The sequence below is a fragment of the Emys orbicularis genome, chromosome 3, assembly GCF_028017835.1.
Source record: "Emys orbicularis isolate rEmyOrb1 chromosome 3, rEmyOrb1.hap1, whole genome shotgun sequence".
NCBI lineage: Eukaryota > Metazoa > Chordata > Testudines > Emydidae > Emys > Emys orbicularis.
The window spans coordinates 177,723,977-177,742,887 of NC_088685.1; the positions used below are offsets into that span (position 1 = coordinate 177,723,977).

At 44.1% G+C, this 18,911-nt stretch overlaps 1 protein-coding gene across 1 annotated transcript; it reads right to left on the reverse strand.

Annotated features, from left to right (window-relative positions):
- Positions 1-13,360: 13,360 nt before the first annotated feature.
- Positions 13,361-17,644, reverse strand: ZFP36L2 (ZFP36 ring finger protein like 2). The gene is made up of 2 exons (XM_065400577.1): positions 17,394-17,644; positions 13,361-16,703 (listed from the first exon to the last, which is right to left on the reverse strand). Exons 1-2 carry the CDS (start codon positions 17,442-17,444, stop codon positions 15,372-15,374), a joined length of 1,383 nt encoding a protein of 460 aa, XP_065256649.1. The 5' UTR covers positions 17,445-17,644; the 3' UTR covers positions 13,361-15,371.
- Positions 17,645-18,911: the final 1,267 nt, after the last annotated feature.

Genomic DNA, 18,911 nt, shown 5'->3' on the forward strand with positions numbered 1-18,911 from the left:
GGCCCCAAGGGGGATACAAGGAAAAGCTAATACAGTCTGAGGTTATATTATCTTTTCTGGGTAGGATCTGCAGGTTGGAAAGGGGATGATGTGCATTTCCCCCATACAGCTCACCACCATGGTCTGCCCAGTCCCTGTCTCATTATTCCACAGAGCACTATGGCAGAATTGGGGAGAACGGGAAGGGAACAGTGCAAGAGACATCAGCGGCTAAGTCCCCATTCTACAGGGAACGATCGAGGATTCCCTCCCCATGCAAATCAGGGGACACTGTGGCCCAAGGTCTGGTCCTCAGCTTCTTGACAAAGTGCTCACATGGCACAGTGAGACAAAGACTTGTCAACCCTGAAGCACATCTTTCACAGAGTGACAGCCTCTAAGCACAGGCAAAGATTCTTAGGAAACTACTGAAAGTTCAGAAAGGAAAGGATGACAGACACGGGGAATTAGCTTTAAAATATTAATTAAGGCCAATTTTCATGCGGAGGTACTGCTTTTAATTAGAAGTCACCCCTATGTGTGACTCCTTCTCAGGCAGATGCTGCCTAAGGAGTTCAAAGATACCAAGGATACACTTTGGAATTACATCACTGTGTATACATAAAGGTACGGTTAACAGCCAAAAAGGATTGAATATGTCTGTGCATATATGAGTGGCACAGGTATGAAGGGCCATTACACTAGGAGCTAAGACCTTAAACATCTCGGAACAGGCGAACCCGAAAAGAGTCATAGGTTCACTAGAGAGGAGTGCACTAAAATTCAGATTCTTACCCTGGCCTTCCCCACCTGCAAAGCTGCACTGGAAATCTTACAAGAGCAGGCTCTTACCAGATTTCCAGGGCCCCCTAATTCCAGCAAGATCAGAAATACTGCTGTGGTGTCGAGAAAGAACCCAGCCATGTTGGCACCCAGCGAACTAAAGCATCCTTTTGGAAAGAGCTAGCCAGACTTCCTCCAACTTCACCAAAGAAGTTAGTCTGAAAGCCTGTGGTCATCTCTCATTTCATGAGACCACTTACCCTCAGTATTGAATAAACTGCCTGAATTAGAAAGAATGATATTTCATATTTATCAAATATTACAATGCCGCCTTCCCTCACCTCACTCCATAAACTGAGTGAATAATTCCCCAATACACAAAAATTATTTTTGCTCACTATGGGTGAACCCCATAGGCCTCTGCACAACTTAACAGTGGGTTTAAGGTTGAAGTTGGACTTTAGCAATATACAGGCCTTGTGCAGGCCCTCTGCATGAAGTGAATTTTGCTCTATTTGCCAGCTCTAATACTGACATGCACAACTGCAATAACAATGTAGAATTCACTTCCCCCTCTCTCTGCACCACCAGGATTCAAACACAAATGCAACAGCCCAAGTGTACTGCTGGTATTATGAAAGATTGACAGTTGAGTAGCAAGAAGAAAACCTTGTCATTAAAGGTTCAAAACACTGCAGCAGATTACATACACACACATACACATACACACACACACACACACACACACACACCATTACTATATTCCAGGGCCCGCTCCTGAGACACGCTGATCACTCACTGAGAATTAAAGCTACACTAAACATTTCATAGGATTAGGCCCCAAATGAATAGTTTAGTGCCCCCTGAACATTCTAACTTGAAAGAGAATTATTAATATCATTAATATCTTCCATTTCTTTTCTGAAATACAAGCAGCAATTTAAAAACTTAACCTTTTCTTGTAGTTACTTTTGTTAAACTCTGAAGTGGATTATTTTTGATATTGGACAATCTTTATGGCACCAGGCTGTGGAAGGGGAAGCTGTACATAATGGTGTTTACATTCTCCACTGCCTTTTCCCTTCTTGTGGCCAAACCAATAGTGCTAGTTACATGCTGTGGTTTCCAGCTTGCAAGATGCTCTCCCTTTGTTGCACCAGGCACACTGACACAATCAAGAAATCTTGTGAACTGTCATGTTTTTGTTTTTGTAACATTAGAATTGGCAGACACTCTGCTCTCTTTCTAGTAGTTCTGTGGTTATTTCCAACACGCTTTGTTTTAGGATACCTATTATTAGGACACTTAATGCTTTCCTTGCTTACAATCTGGATTTGTGTGTGTCCAATCATCAGTTCGATCCCCATGAATTCCACAATATTTAAACATTTGTTCTTTCCAATTAGTTTTGGGTGCTGTAAGTTAGCAAAACGACATGCAACAACCAGTGGCGGATTAATGATTTTGCCGCCCCTAGGCCCTGAAATAATTGCCGGCCCCATATGAACTTGTTTTAGTTTTTTTTACAAATTCTTTTGAACTAAAATGAATCTAAATATCATTACAATAATTGAACATTTACAAGTTTTATTATAAATAAAATTACAAGTACAGTGGACCCTTGCTTGAACGCGCGTCTCTATAGCGCAATTTCGCTTATAGCGCAGGACTGCGCATGGATCCAAAACTGAGAACCACTTAATTTCTTCCTTCCGGTCATATTATTAATGTTTAGGATTCTCGCGAGTATGTTTACTAAATGGCGTCACGCCGTCATTGGTGGTTTCAATCAGTAGCGTAGCTAGGGGGGGAGCGGCCGCTACCCCACTAAGCATGTTGTCAAAAAGTGGCACCTTAGGGGTTAACATGGCGCCAATGGCGCCAGTGGGGCCCACGCTCCGCTCCCCCCCCCCCCGCCCGCAGTCACTGCTCCTGCCCCATGCTGGGCAAGGAGGCAGCCCCATCCCTCACCCCCAGTGAAGCTACAGTCAGGGGAAGCAGCAGGTGAGGAGGCGCATGCAGCGCCCCCCGGCACCCACCACAGGGGAGGCGAGGGAGATTCCTGGACCTGAGAGGGGCCCTAGGAGCACATGCAGTGACTGTGTGCTGCTGGGGGGGGCAGGAAAGAGGGGCTCCTCCCCCAGAGCTTGCTGCTGCCGGCAGGGAAAGGGCTGGGGGGAGTCCTCCTCTGTGGCCCCTGTCCTGGAGCAGCCTGCCTGCACCCCAAACTCATCCCCAGCCTTGCCCCACCCCAGAGCCCACACCCCCAGTCAGAGCTTTCACCCCCCCACCGCACCCTCAACCCTCTGCCCGAGCCTTGAGCCCCCCCAGCACCCCAAACACCTTATCCCCAGTCCCAGCCAGAGCCCTCATCCCCCCACACCCTGACCCTCTGCCTGAGCCCTGAGCCCCTCCAGCACCCCAAACACCTTATCCCCAGTCCCAGCCAGAGCCCTCACCCCCTACATCCCTACTCTCGCCCTGAGCCCCTCCCACACTCCAAACCCCTCATCTGCAGCCACACCCCACAGCCCTCACCCTTGCACCCCATCCCTCTGTACCCCTCCCATCCCCAAACTCCCTCCCAGAGCCTGCATCCTGCCCCAGACCACTCCTGGGTCTGCTGCGCCCGGACTCCAGCCGCGCGCTGCGCAGGGAAGGAGAGCCTGGCGCGAGCAATCTGCTTCTCCTTTGGAGTTTTTAATTTAAAAAAGGCGGAAACTGGTGGCTCCAGACAATACGGAGTCTTTTTTTCACATGGGGGGGTAAGCTCCCAGTTCCCCCCCCCCCCGCCTCAGAGGCTGCCTGCCCCGCTTTGGGGGCTTTCCCCTTACAGCGCTCACCTGCCAGGAGGTTGCAATTTGAGGCTGGGGCTTTGGAGACAGACCCCTGGTGGTGTTGCCCCACACACACACCCCAGCTGGTCTCAGCTGATCCCTTTGCTACAGTGTGTGCACAGGCCAGGGAGTGGGGGCTGCAGGGGCTGGGCCAGCTTCGCAGTGCTTAGCTCTGGTGCCTCTCCCGAGCTGGCAGAGGGGTTTGCGGAGTGAGGGGGGGCGCCCCCCTGCTTGGATCCAGCCTTGGGCTTGTGACACAGCAAGTCTGGCATTGTGGGGGGTATGGTGCGTGAGGGGAGGAAAGCCCCTGCTATCGGGCAGTAGCTTCCATCACATAATCAAATGTGGTAGAAATGTCATCTGTACACTTGTAACACTTACCACTACAGCGTTAGTCAGTCTGAATCCCTTGCAAGAGCCAAGAGGCCCACGTTTTTTTAAACACTTTGTCTTTGCCCTTTTGTCGGCGCTTTTTTAAATGCAAAATAACACACGTACTTATAAAACAATATCATTCTTGTGTTTTTATTTTAAGTACAAAATAAATATGTATAACGAATTTAAAAGTATGTAATTAGTAATTTGATATGTCGGGTGGCGCCTTTTTTTATGTGTTCGCTCCCCCTGATGTTAGAACCTAGCTACACCCCTGGTTTCAATATGCGCTATGATTGGTAGAATCGCAGCGTCACTGATGCAGTGATTACAAAAATGCTTCTGTTATAAATTTGCCGCCCCTGCAAATTTGCCATCCTAAGCCTTATCTGGCCTAGGCAATAAGACACCGCTGGCAACAACAGCATTCCAGGTTATAAAACACTGTCTCTATAAAACCATTAAAAACAAACAAACAAAAAAACAGCCGCTCACATCTCCAACAGTGAGAAACTAGAATTTCATATACTGTATCGCTTCTTTGGCTCATTTGCCAATGGGGACACCCCTGTTTAAGAGCACACTTCCAACAAAGGAAAAGGTTTGACATGATTGGATCACCACATCTGGGACACACATTCCTTCTCTTATGGCTAAGGGAAAGACAGAAGATGAATCTACACTTTTGTGAGCATCAGCTTCTCAGGACTGGATCGAGCTAATTTTGGGCCCTCACACTCTGTATGATGGTGAGAACTATGTCACTTTAATAATAATTTATACTGCACCTACCAAGGAGTCCTAGGCAATTTACAATAAAACAGATTAAATAACTGATAGACATTGTAGGGCACAATCCTGGGAACATAAATAACTTACAAGGATAAGAGTTAAAATCAGCATAAAACCACAAGCAAAGTAGATGTGCTGTGCCAAAGGCTTTTGAGAGAAAAACTGTTCCTAACCTGTTTTACCTGAGGCTCTTCTAGTGGGCATTCTCATAATCCTTCTTGTCACCCAAATTCAGGTCCTATGGTGCTGACTGCCCAGCCGCCAGACTGAAGTTCTCCTCAACTCCTTCTAGTGGCTCTCTCGTTTGCAAACGGGGGGCAGAGGAAGTGCTGGCTGTTATATTCCCCCTTGTCTCCAATGGCTAGAAAAACATTTTTAAGTATCCAACACAGAACTGAGCAGGACCCTCTTCCTGGCTTGGGTATCTTAAAGAGTATGTTACAAAGTACATCAAGGCAGAGCCATGCTCTTGCAACATGAGAAAATCAAGAAAAGTTGTGGGCATGGACCCATCTCCCTTCCCCATTGCACACAGCATCTCTTCTCCAAGAGCCCTGGTCCCTCTTAGGGAAAGATATACCTCTGCTGTGGCTGATGCTCTTTGATGGCACCATGCACTAGATCCTGCTAACACCTTTCAGGATTTAAAACATACACTGATAGTTGGATGTGTAGGGACATCTTAAATACCATGCACTTGTTTACAGCAATGTGAATTTACAGATAATCTGTAACAAACCTCATCCCACCTAACACTTTTATTAACAATGAATCAGTTTTTAAAGATTTTTTACTGCACATTACTTAGTTTTATTAGCCTAGCGACTGCCACTCTCCCCCAGACTCACACTGGGGCATCAAGTCATCTCAGCTCCATGGTGCAGAAGCTTTGTATTGCCTCAGTACATTTTGCTTCGATGCTGTGGTATTCCATCTCACTTTTGCAAGCGGTGATATTTACAAGTGGTTTAAAAGCTTCCTCTCTAAAATATCTCATTATTACAATAAGGTGTGTAACAGTGAATTGTATTCACTAGTCCAGTGATTCTCAAACTTTTGTACTGGTGACCCCTTTCACATAGCAAGCCTCTGAGTGCAACCCCCCCTTATGAATTAAAAACACTTTTTTATATATTTAACACCATTATATATGCTGGAGGCAAAGCAGGGTTTGGGGTGGAAGCTGACAGCTCGTGACCCCCCATGTAATAACCTCATCATACCCTGAGGGGTCCCAACCCCCAATTTGAGAACCCCTGCACTAGTCAGTTATTTTTCTAAAATTTATTTAGAAGTACAGCAAATTGTAAGGACTGACATCCACCAACCCCATCAGAAATTGATCCTCTGGGATACTTTCTACTCATCCTTGCAGATTATCCTTCTCAGTGCTCCAGAAAAGATGCGGACATATAAAGCCCAATAGCCCTGCCAATGTGTCCTGGGTGGGAAACTTAGTTTCCTCAGGAATGTCTTTCTTGCCCTCCTTTTGGCCTTCATTTGCATGAGGAAACTGAGGGGGACTGTTTACTGAGCTGTTGATGTCCTCCTCAATGGGGCTAGAGATCTCCTGTGTATCCTCCCTCTCCCCTAACAGATATGTATTCCAATATATATTTTTGCCAATGGAAATATATCACACAAAATGAGATACCTGTTTGCGGTACTCATTTTTATAATGTGCTTGCAAAATACACAACTGTTATGCAGCACACTGTTTGAATACTATTAGCCTGTGTGGTATGACTTCTAAATTCCACATCAGATTCGATTAAGATACCATTAAAAAAGCTCACTCACAAAAGAAAAAAGCACCAATTTGCTCTCTCTTTAACCACTTTGCTGCTAAACAATTTGCCAGGTAGATGCCTAGAGTGTTCTTTTCTTATGCAGCTGGATTTAGTGATATTTAAAGGGTAGGCAAAGCCAAAAGACGTTTGAGAGGTAAGCACAAAGTGAGATAAACTTTGTAGTTTACCCATACCACGACTTGATGTTTACGTTGTAACACTAGCACAGAAAGCCTCCACAGCTGGAGTTCAGCACTGATGTCCCTTCAGGGACTGGGATGTGGCCACCTTGTACCAGCAATGGGGTCCAGGGGCACAGGCTTTTCCAAGTAGCCATCCCTTCTCCAATCTTACCCAGAATGGAGTATAGCCAAACTGAATGCAAAACGTTCAGGTTCAGTTCAACAGACTTGAATATAGATTGTTCCATGAGGCTCTCATTTCCCCTCCACCCAACACTATTTCATACACTAGGGAATTCCATTTGTGTGTGGATAAACAATCAGAACACAACACTCTTACCGTGACAGATATTTGTAGTTTCTGAACAAAGGAAGCCAAATTGGCTTAATTGGAGAAGCAGCATAATAAACATCTTTGATTTTACAACTGTTCGTAACCATAACAAATGGGATCCATTACATTCCCACACGGAGGATGTGCACATCTTCAGGCTGAGCATATAGCCATTTAAGTTGCTATCCTTCTGTATGTTTTCAGTAAAAATACACTTCTAGAATATGACCTACGTTTGCTTTGCAGTGACAAAGATTTGCTTGGACAGAGCCTATGCACTAGACTAGGAGCTAGAAACTCCTGCATTACAATCCCAGCTCTGATACTGCATGGGGGGCCTTTGGCATGTCATTTATTCCCAATTTACAGAAAAGTTATGTTACCATCCAGGAATGTTGTGAGGATTAGTGTTTTCAGAACAACAGAAGTGCTAAATATTTCATATTAATACAAGAATTGTGTGACTGATCATCCATTCTCTTAAGTAGACATTCCAGTTGGGTGAGCAGAAGGGAAGCATGTATATGCACCTTGAGGACCTGTGATATAAGATGAATAGAAGTGGAGAGCCATTCTCTGAGTTAAAAGGCTTAACAAAAATTTCAGCATCTGAGAAATGTCCAGAGAATGCATGAAAACCCAAGGACCCAGCTCTTTCATAGCGCAAAAGAAGATTCTACAGCAAATGTAAGATTAATTAAAAATAGGTTAAAAATACATTTAAAAACCCAGGCTTTAATTTCACATTATACTCTTCATTTGGGAATCAAGATAGGCATTCTGGCAAAGCTGCTGGCAAGTTTTAGGATACTCCAGGGAAATAAGTTAAGAGAATTAGGAACTGGGACAGCAGAAACCTTCATTTAATCTGGGAGTTAACCTCGGTGCATTATGAAATCTGTGTTCAGTGTCTCTTGACCCAGCAGTCTACTGGGCCAACTCCCATTTATTTGCAACTGACCAGCTCAGCAAGAGGCAACACAGCTGTGTTCCAAGAGTTGAACACAGACAATTTCAGTGCAGAGAGATGTACACACTGAAATCTAAAGGTAAACTAAGAGTTCTGGTGAAATTAGGGGGTTGACTATGGACATATGGAAATACTGTACCCTCCCTCCTCCAACAAGAGCAACAAAAATCAGAAGACTGGCAAAACAACAAATGTCTGGGTACAGTTCCCATTTTTTCGCAGCCCCCTCTCCATGTTCATTTAGTTGAGGAGCAGGTATAGGGTATAGACCTTTATAAGAGTCCCATTTAAGATTTGATAACACAGCAAAACTCAAAAGATCCACATACCTCACCCTATTATCCATCCAGCATCCAGGTGCCAGTTCTACTCATCATCTTTTATCCAGGGGAGACAGAATATCCAGGTAACTAAAAATTAAGCTACAGACTTTTATTCATGGAAGAGTTAGAAGTGAGATGAAATAAAGGACCTTTTTTGCATATATGTGTAGAAAAACCTTAGCAATCATAAAGGCCAGTTCCTAGCACTTTCCTGCCCCAGAGGAAAATGGTTTCTACACCAACGATCTGGTGAGTAAACCACAATGGATCTTATACTAGATTTTATGCACTGTTGAAGGCCAACAGTTACCAGACCTCTTACTGTTATAGAGTCTCCCTTTAATTCTTTGTCTTGAACAGCTCTCAGAATTTTGGGTATTTAAGTGAACACAATTCAGAAAAGACCCAGGTAATAATCCAGTTGTACAGGATTTCTGTGTTTAAATTCCAGTGCTTCTAGAGCTACATCTCTATTTATATTATTAGCCAAGGAGAAAAATCTGAGGGTTTAAATTATTCTGTAGTTCCTTCTCAAGTGCTGTAGGACTTAGAAATTATTCAAAAAATGTGATCTATCCATCAGCAATAGATAAATGATTTATCAGGTATATACTAATATTTGACCATTGTTGTCATGTTATGTATTGTTCCTTTACCTTTTAATTGTAAACTTTGGAGCAGGGACTATCCCTATATTGCACATTGCACTAAAATGATCAGGTGTGGTTTACTTTTAGAACAATCTTGCACAATTTTATTTGTTTGGGGACAGTAATACACTAGTTGGAAAATACCTTTTGTGGCTTGATTTGTAAATTTCATATTTTTCCAAAGCTGTTTTATAGAAGAGTTTTGACAGTCATATTCTGTTTGATTTGAGCCTTATTTTTAAATAAATGAGCTCTCTTTTTAAATAAAAGCACTTTAGAACACACGCTCAAGTTTAGAGGTGACTGATTTGCCGCCAATATGGAAATAGAGCTTTAAAAGGGAGTTACAGGAATTTTCCTAACAATGTCAGAACAAAACCATCTCCCTCTCCCCACCAGAGAAAGTCACTACCTTAGCAAACTAACTAGCCATTCTTGTGTAATTTAGAATTGAAAAGTTAAAAAGAGGAGTTCCAACACAACATCAGAAAAGCACAGTAAGGGCTTTATAGCTAAGTGTCTTCTTTAGCGTTACCATTCCACAACACAGGCGGAAGTAAGGGCTTATATCGCTGCTTATAGTTTTTCTATCTCCCACTGTTTAATATTTGTACTTTTAAACATAAAGATTAAGAGTTATTCTAACTGCTTGCCCAGTAGAGTGTATAATTATACCACTGACTTCAAGGCCAGTTCATAACTCCAGAAAAACACTAGTGTTGGGTGAGGTTGAGAAAACCTGTCTGCCAAGAATTTTAAATAAATAAAAAGGAGGGTGGAGAGAAATGGATAGGCCTCTGTGATCCATTTAGTGCTTCCCATATTTCTTCTTCCTGCCCACCACCTTCAAGGTCTTGCATTAGACTCCAGCCTTACAGTGAATACAGCTACTCCTGTTGGAACTTGTCAACACGATTCTTTGGTCAGCCAAAGCAGCACTGTTAAACACAGAGTTCCCTACTCACCCTGCAGGGTTACTCAACAGCCACATACACGCTCACGAACTGGAAATTCACTCAAAAGTCATTGGGAGGTAGAATGAAAAGGGAACCCATACAATTTGCAATACACAGTGCAAATCATTTAGCTTTAGTAGGTATGTTCAGATGTGGGATAAAGTATGCCTAAACAGGCCAAGCTTACAAACTGAACTGAAATCTTTAACTTTGGTTCAATATGAGGTTGTCAGAGCCACAAAATGGTTTAAATCCCCCACCTCAGCAATTGTTAGAGATTGGAAATTTATTGGGGAGGGGATAAAAGGAGTTATTTTTTCCAAGACCATTACTGTGGACAAATAAAATGGGATAGTGGAAGAAATGTACAACATGAACAACTAAACTTAACAGTTTGCATGCTCTCTCCTACATTTTGGAATATACTGAAGTCTGATTTGTGGTGTCAAGTTTTCAAAGTAGAAACTACAAGCACTTTGCCTAAGTTACAGCATTTCAGCCTTTAACTGAACTAGGAGTGTTATCAGAAAGAAGCTGCCTCACTGTTTAAGCTCGAGTCATGGTATGTTAAAAGAGGGCAATGGCTCTGGTTGTTGCATGCTACTGGACTACATTGTTCTGTATTGCACAATCCATTCAGACATGTATCTTGAGTCAGTTTTAGTCTTCTCATTAAACAGGTAGCACAGATCCATAACCTAAATCAACTAAGGGGAATCCTTGGTACACATAGCCCCGGGGGTATGCAGAGGTCTCTAAGGGGTACATTAATTCAGCTAGGTATTTGCCGAGTTTTACAACAGGCTACATACAATGACTTGTTTACACTGCTCTATGTATTATACACTGAAATAAGTACAATACTTATATTCCAATTGATTTATTATATGGTAAAAATGAGAAAGTAAGCAATTGGTCAGTAGTAGTGTGCTATGACACTTGTCTTTTTATGTCTGATTTTGTAAGCAAGTGGTTTTAAAGTGAGGTGAAACTTCCATTGGTCTTGCATACTCCAGACTCCTGGAAAGTAGTCTGGAAAGGTTGAGAGCCTATTTTAAGAGATTACATTTAAGTATGGAGAAGAAAAACAGTTTGATACATTTAGGAATCCCATATCGAATACACCAACTGGCATATTTTTTTCAAGCTCATTTTCAGTTTTATTAAGTTCATTACCATTTCAAAGACTACCGTTTCAACTAAAGGATAAAAGCATGCAAGGCTCAGTTCTAAAACTCCATTAAGCACAAGTAATGATAATAGCACACCCATGTCAGATCACCAACTCCCAGCAACAAATGAATTTCCTAAATGAGGCCTGTTTCCTGTAATTCAAAAGTACCTGCCAAAAAACAAACAACCCACCAATGTACTGTCACACAGATTGCATTGGTTTGCCACAACTTACTGCAGGACAACAGGAAATTTCTGAATGGTCTGGGCAGCTTTGTGTTTCATCTAATTCTGAAATAAAAGCTACATAACTTTTGAGTTAATGTAAGAATCAATTTAAAGGCTAATAAGCGGTTGTGGAGCACATAAGAGACAGATACTAATGTTCCCATTAAAGGATTGCTGGGGATTTATAATAGAGAAACAAGAGTGGAACCTAGAGTGTTTTGACATGCACTTCTGCAGAGATACAGCAAACTAGTAACTGTTCATCTCAAACTATCACTTACAGTGAAAAGGCTGCAAAGCTGCTGAGGCCCTGCTTTCCCACAAACACCAACAGATATAGCAATACACTACCCTTTTGCACAAATTTTATAAACGGTTATGCATGCTTTTTTTGGCAGCATTTTCAACACACAAAAATGCTTCAATTAACAGGAGTGCAATTGTGTTTAATGTGGAACAGCTGCTGCAAACTTTCAGAATTCATATCCCAACCAGGACACACCAAACTGTACTTCTGTGACTCACAATAAGATCCTACTTAATGAATAAAAGACTGTATAGGAGATAAAAGAATGGGCTGATAGAATACAGCAGCTCCAGCTAAGAGATTTAGCAGTAAGTGTTCTAACTGTTCTTCCTAAACTAAGAAGAAAAGTAAAAGTAAAAGTAAAATGAAATACACACACACCTATAACTATGCAGTTTTAATTTGACTGTTAGTTTAAAAAAACAAAACAAGATTGCATTAGCTCAAGTAGACATCAGTAAACTAAGAAGAATTAGAAAAGCCTACTTTCAATATTTGGTAAAATTTGCTCAAGGACTGCTGTTCCTTGCAGACATTATACATAAAGTTTCTTCTGGAAAAAATAAATATTTTTGAGCAAACACAAGCCAGAGCATAACCTAAAGAAATAGTTTTGCATCATCCCATCTACAGATTATTTTGAATGGTTATATCTTTGTTAAATTTTAAAACTACAAGTCAATACTAGGTTTCAGAGTAGCAGCCGTGTTAGTCTGTATCCTCAAAAATAACAGGAGTACTTGTGGCACCTTAGAGACTAACAAATTTATTAGAGCATAAGCTTTCGTGGGCTACAACCCAGAAGTGGGTTGTAGCCCACGAAAGCTTATGCTCTAATAAATTTGTTAGTCTCTAAGGTGCCACAAGTACTCCTGTTATTTTTAAGTCAATACTAGGTTGATTATACAAACATATGGCATCAGTATTACATTCTACCTTGTATTTATAAAAAATACTGTGAGTCCAGAGATGCCATTATGTTAACATTTATTAGGCTGACAAAAGAATCATGATGGAGCACATACCCCAACAGGTTCCATAAAAAAACCTTATTTATTAAGTTATAAAATGCCTTCTACATTAATGTGTAATTTACAAGCCTCTGTATATTATAAAGATTTACCCACAGAAATGCTAGATAGTCTTTAGCCCCTGGGTTCTGGGTGACAGAATAAACTGAAGAGTCAGATTAGCATTAAAACCAGTACATCTTCAGTGTTAGAATGAGAGGCTACCAGTCTATTCCTTTAAATGAGGAAGGACATTTGGAACAAAGGTTTTAAAAATAAAATAAAAATAATTGAAGTTATTACCCAGATTACCATTTCCTACTTGTCCTATACAAACTTTAAATACTAACGGCATATTAATAACCTCCATAAACAAATGTGCCCGATATAAAAACAATTTAACAAGCATTTAATAACTGATTTTCCATTTCAGCTGTTAAGATACAAAAGGCAAAGGTTTGTTCCCCACTGTCCTCCTAAGGAAGCCTGATATAGTATATGATTTGCACTAGGTACTTTGGAACCTTCTGGAACATTGTTTATTAGTTTTGGCAAACTACCAATGATTTCTACAGGAATGGAGCCATTTTGCTGTTCAAACCTGGTTAATCTGTAGCTAGACACATTTCTGATAGAGAAAAGTTAATAAAAAACCACCTTGCAGACATGGCTTTAATAGTTTGATTTTTTTTTCCAAAAATTTTATTGGGAGAACTACAAAACATTTACAGTACAAAGTTTACAGTCTCACACTCAATTTGTAGTGAACTGACTCCCGAAAATATATTACAACTCAAGTTGACTTATCCTTTAGTTACATTCAAAACATACTTCTGTTAAAGTAGTCCAAATAGAGTACATAGTGCTTGATCTGTACCTATGTACAAACAAAACTAAAAGCTACTGCTCATTCATCCACCGTCCAGGAAAGTTTTGGAAAACTCCTGACTTTCTACACAAGGAAAAAATTACAAGTTTTGGAATTTAATTAAACAAGATATGTTCATGTACTGCATAAAGTTTCAGATCCAAAGGTGGCCTCCTTGCTTATAAAAAAAAAAGTGGTGAAACTTTTCATGTAGTTAAAACCCATCCCTACATTCAAATTATCTCAAGCATTAAGAAAAATACTTATTTGGTTGAGGAAGATTTAAGGCAAGCATGGACCCTTAAGAAGGCACTGTGAGACATAACACTGGGACCCCCAATTATTGCTACATACTTTGAGACTATATCACAGTGTGATTGGTGGAGTTAGGCAACAAAAATACTTTTTGGTTAATTTAAACACATTTGAATTAGGTTTGCCACTTTGAAGTCTGATTGCAAAGTAGTTTTGTTGGGGTTTTTTTGTTTTGTTTTTTTTGTGGACGGGCTACAACCATTTTACATTCTAAAAAACCCACAGAAATTCCTCAGACTACTTCCACAGCATAGAGACCGATTTCTATAAAGAAACCATGCAATCTTTTAAATTTACGTAAACAAGGAAAGAAATTAATGAAATAAATATTACATACAATCTCTTAAATTAAGATTTTTACTCATTTACAATAAAATAACCAAGTGAAGTTACAAAAGGCATATATTACTGTGAAAAGAACACACTCCACATTTCGCCGATTAATAATGGCAATCATAATTTAAACATAATAAAAGAATATATATCTATTGCTTTTCATCATACCCGATAAATACAGTATGAACAAATTACCAATGTATACTTTTCACAAGATAATAAATAAGTTAAATAGTTTCATATTGAGTTGTGTGCAGTGACTCATGCAATCAACTCAAACAGCTAAAAAAAATTAAAAAAAAAAAAAAAAAAAAAAAAGAATCAGCAGTTATTCTCCAACAATTACAAACTAGACTCAGTTGAGTGCTTCCAAATAAAGCAACAACAAAAAATTGTTCTAAGCCAAACATCCACTAAGTGGTGGCAATGGAACCAACATTAAACTTTGGAATGGAAGTTTTAGCATTTGTTATAATATATATAGATTATATAAAAAAAACTAGAGGGTTGTTATCAAGGCATATTCTTGGCAGGATGTTGGATTTTTCTTTTAAAAGCTTATAGGTTTAGTACTGGTGTGGGTCTTTATTTGAAATTGGCTTGAAAGACAAACTACTTATTAAATTCTGTCTTTTTTGAATATAAAAATGTGGAGAGGCTTGAAATGCAGAGTTCATGCCTCTCTGGATTGTTTGCTTGCTTGCTTTCTGGTGGTGTGGGTTTGTCTTGGTTCCCCCCCCTCCCCCTCTAATGCTTTAAAAAAAACAAAAAAAAAACAAAACAAAAAACAAAACAAAAACCCACACAGATGGAATGGCTGCTGCTGGTGGTGCATATTATAACTAGTCTCCAAACAAAAAACAAAAATCCCCTTCTTCCAAGGTCTTTCTATAAAAATAGGTTTGTTCTGTTCATGTCGCCATTTGCTCTTTTGCAAATTTATTTTTTGTTCATCTCTCGATATAAAAAGTTTTTTTCTCTTCTCGCTTTTTAATTTACTTGCTCAGCAATTAAACAAAACCAAACCCAAGAGGATCATCGAAGGACTGTGCGAGCTTGGCTAGTTCTCAAGGCTGCGGTCTCTGCTCCCGGGGTTTATCCTCCCCCTTTCCGCGGGGTTCACACCCCTCTTCTCCGCTCCCCACTCTCCGGCCCGGCTCCCCCTAGTCGTCGGAGATGGAGAGGCGGCTGAAGATGGGCAGGCGCCTGCCGGAGTCCAGGCTGGGGGACTCGGAGCCGCTCAGGCTGCCGGAGCTGAGGGAGCCGCTCAGGTAGCTCTCCCGGTCGGAGAGCGAGTCCGGGGGGCTGGGCGGCGCGTCGAAGACGGGGGACTCGGAGAGGCGGCGCAGGGGCTGGAAGTTGAAGGGAGGCGAGGCGGGCGGCGGCGGACAGCTCCCCCCCGGCGGCGGCTGCTGCTGCTGGCAGCGGTAGAAGGCGGCGGCAGCTACCGCGGCGGCGGCGGCAGCGGGGCTGGCGGCGAAGCTGGGGCTGTGGATGGCGAGCGGCGCGATGAGGCTGCCCAGCTCCTGGCCCGAGAAGGCGAAGGCGTTGTTGGCGCAGGGCGGGGAGAGCAGCTCGTCGCAGTAGGAGGCGGAGGCGGGCGGCGGAGGGGTGCGGGACCCGCCGGGGCTCTCGAGCAGCGCCGCCTCCAGGCGCCCGCCGGGCTGCTGCCCGCAGCCATGTTGGTGGTGGGCGGAGAAGCCGGAGAAGCTCAGGCTGTGGTGCAGCTTGGGCCGCTCGCCAGCGCCGCGCTGGGGCCCGAACCCGCCGCCGCCCCCCAGCGGCGGATCCCGGGGGGCGAAGGCGCGCAGGTCACCGGTGCTGCCGGCGGGGTGAGGCGGCGGCGGGTGGGGGTGGTGGTGCGGGGCGGCGGGCGCGGCCGTTCCCCCTCCGGGCGCGGGGCGGCGCTCATCCGCGTTGTGGATGAAGTGGCAGCGCGGGCCGTAGGGGCAGAAGCCGATGGTGTGGAAGGTGCGGCACAGCTCGGTCTTGTACTTGGGGTGGCGCGTCAGGCTGCGCAGCTCGTGGAAGCCGTGCGCGAACTGGCACTTCTCGCCGTACTTGCAGGCGCCGCTCTCCTCGAAGGGCCGGCACAGCTCCGTCTTGTAGCGCGTGGAGTTGATGGGCGCCCCGCCGCCCCCCTTCCCCGCCTGCTGCTGCAGCTGCTGCATCAGGTGCTGGCTGCGCTCGCCATTCTCGCTGAACGAGCGGTCCCGGAACTTGTTCTCCTTGTTGAGCAGCGCGGTGGGGCTGCTGCTCCCTCCGCTTCCCCCCCCGCCCGTGCCCGTCTCCTTCAAGCTGCCGAACGAGGAAGAGGACGACGAGCTGGAGCCCGAGGAGCCTGGGAACTTGGAGCTGTTGGCCAGAGCCTGCAGGTTGCTGGTCGAGTGCCTTCGCAGAAACCCCGGCGCGAAGCTGGAGCTGGGGGAGGTCACGGGGGTCCCCACCGCCTTCTTGTCCAGCATGCTGCTCAGGTTGGTCAGTGCTTTTTCACTCTGGAAACAAGAGGGGGAAAGGAGGAGAAAGAGAGTTTGCAAAGTGACTCGGCCGGGCAGCAGTTCTGCAAGTTGCCAGCGCCCCCTGAGACTGCACGGGGGTAAAACGCCCCCTCGCAGCACATCTGCAGGGCGAGCGTGGGACATCTTAATGTCTCCCCTGCAGCTTGAGAGCTATGCACTAAACCTTACTTCTCAGCAGTGTCTTTAACAAGGTGACACAGCTCCAGCTAAAGCTTCACCTTCACAGCACAAGCCTAAGGGCTTCCATTGCCAGAGTTCGAAGTTTTGGGGGAGATCTAGTACTGACTTCAGCACATTTAAAACTAAAAGCTTTAGAGACCTTAAAGCTCCCCACTGCAACACAACTCGAACTCCTGATAAACTTCCAGTCAACGAATCTACTTAGAACCCTGTGCCCAGAGAACTGCAGCTCAGTTTGGGAGGGATGAAACACCAACCAGGCAAACTGTCACAATTTAAATGTTAACTTGATCACAGAGCAAGTTACGTGCAAAATGCAGCCCACATGGAAAGCAACACCCCTCCCCCAACAAGAAAAAGGAGTTAATTTCACTTGTTAAATAGTCACACAAACTTAGAAAGAAAATACTCAAGTGCTCAGATTTGCTAAGAGCCATTTAAAACGTTCAAAGTGCTTGGCAGACAAAATGCAAGCTCTTCCCCTACCTTGCACAAGAAGTCGATGTCGTAGAAGGCAGATAAAAGTGTCGTAGACATTTCGAGATCCTGTAGTGATCGGAAATACAGGAAGGACCGAAAGATCCCGCTTTCCTCGGAGGCTTTGGAAAAGCCACGACTAGATAGGAAAGGGCTGATTACTTGAGATCCGAAATGGTCCAATCACTTTCCCAGCAGGGGTGGGTTAGCGGGTGCCCGGCGAAGGCGGTGACTACTGTTGCAGCGAGCTGACTGCTGGAACTCTGTAAGCCCTGTGCTCGGCACATATATAAACGCCGGACAGTGCAAGGGGCGGGACCCAGCCGGGCCCGCCGGGGTCTCCCAGCAACACCGCCCAGTAGTTCTCACCCAGCCCTGCCCCCTCCTCAGCCGCTCCGCTGCTTCTCATTGGGCGCCGCCAATTTCTTTCAGGGGCCTGGAGTGCAGGGAGGTGCTGTGGGGCTGAGCGGCGGGCGGGGTAGCCGTCGGCTGTACAGCTAGCGTCATGCTCACTCGGGGTTGCAGTGAGCCATTGGCTACACGATTGTACTATACAGTCTTGTGACTCTGCTATGCATGGGGTTATAGAGTGGAAAGTATATAGAAAGCATTCTACAAGGCTTGCTACACAATGCACTGTGGGTAGCAGACAGTCCACTATACACAGGGTGCACTGTTGTATACACTTGTATTTAGTAAACACTGTACAGTATATACAAGGCTGCTACAGATGAGTGTAGAGAAAACATACAAGGCTTGCTGCAGATTGCACCGTATACATGTGTATAGAAAGCATGGTCCTATACATGGAGATTTGCTATGGAAATGCAGAGGGCACTTACCGAATGCACCGTGCATATAGGTTTGTTATAAACTGCATAGAAAACAGTCAAAAGTAAGACTTGTTACAGAACGTACTACCTAGAAACCACGCTAACATTTAGGAGTTATTGACGCAAAAACACTCTGCAGACGTATCTAGGAGGCTCTGATCATTCGATATTCTTTTAAAATGCCTCGGGAAAATCAGTGTCCCTTTTATTGCAAAAGACATACACGCGACCATCTCCCTGACTAGGACTTTTCCGACATGTGCTGGTTGAAAGGGCTTCCCTCTCAGTTTAACATGCCTGGCGAATAGGCTGGGAAGCTTAATAAAAGGAAGATGCACCCAAGTACCTCGGAGTGAAACGGGACACCTCTTCCTCCCTCCCCACCGAACATAAACTTTTGCCACGTAATTGATTTGAAACAAACTTTGGGTCCTTGCTGCGCCCGCGTAACTAGCGGACGGTCGCTAGGGTGTGTTACTTTGCAACACAAAGCGCGGGTGGCTAAAGGGATCGGGTTTGGGGGGCGGAGGGGGGAGAGGAGGGAAGAAAGAAAGAAAACCATTTCCCCTCCCGGCGGGCGGCTCCTGCACAGCAAAGGGCCTCCCCGTCCCGCGCCGCCTGCACCATGCGCCCGCCTCCCGGAGCTTTCCAATAAGGCCTAGTAGATCACAGAGACTTGGCAGCCGGTCAAGGT

What these genes read in the sequence shown, in the direction of transcription:
- ZFP36L2 (XM_065400577.1), bottom strand. Translation starts at nt 17,444, where the DNA reads ATGTCTACGACACTTTTATCTGCCTTCTACGACATCGACTTCTTGTGC. An exon ending in ACATCGACTTCTTGTGCAAG is followed by an intron (nt 16,704 to 17,393) that starts GTAGGGGAAGAG and finishes TCTTGTTTCCAG; the next exon opens with AGTGAAAAAGCACTGACCAA.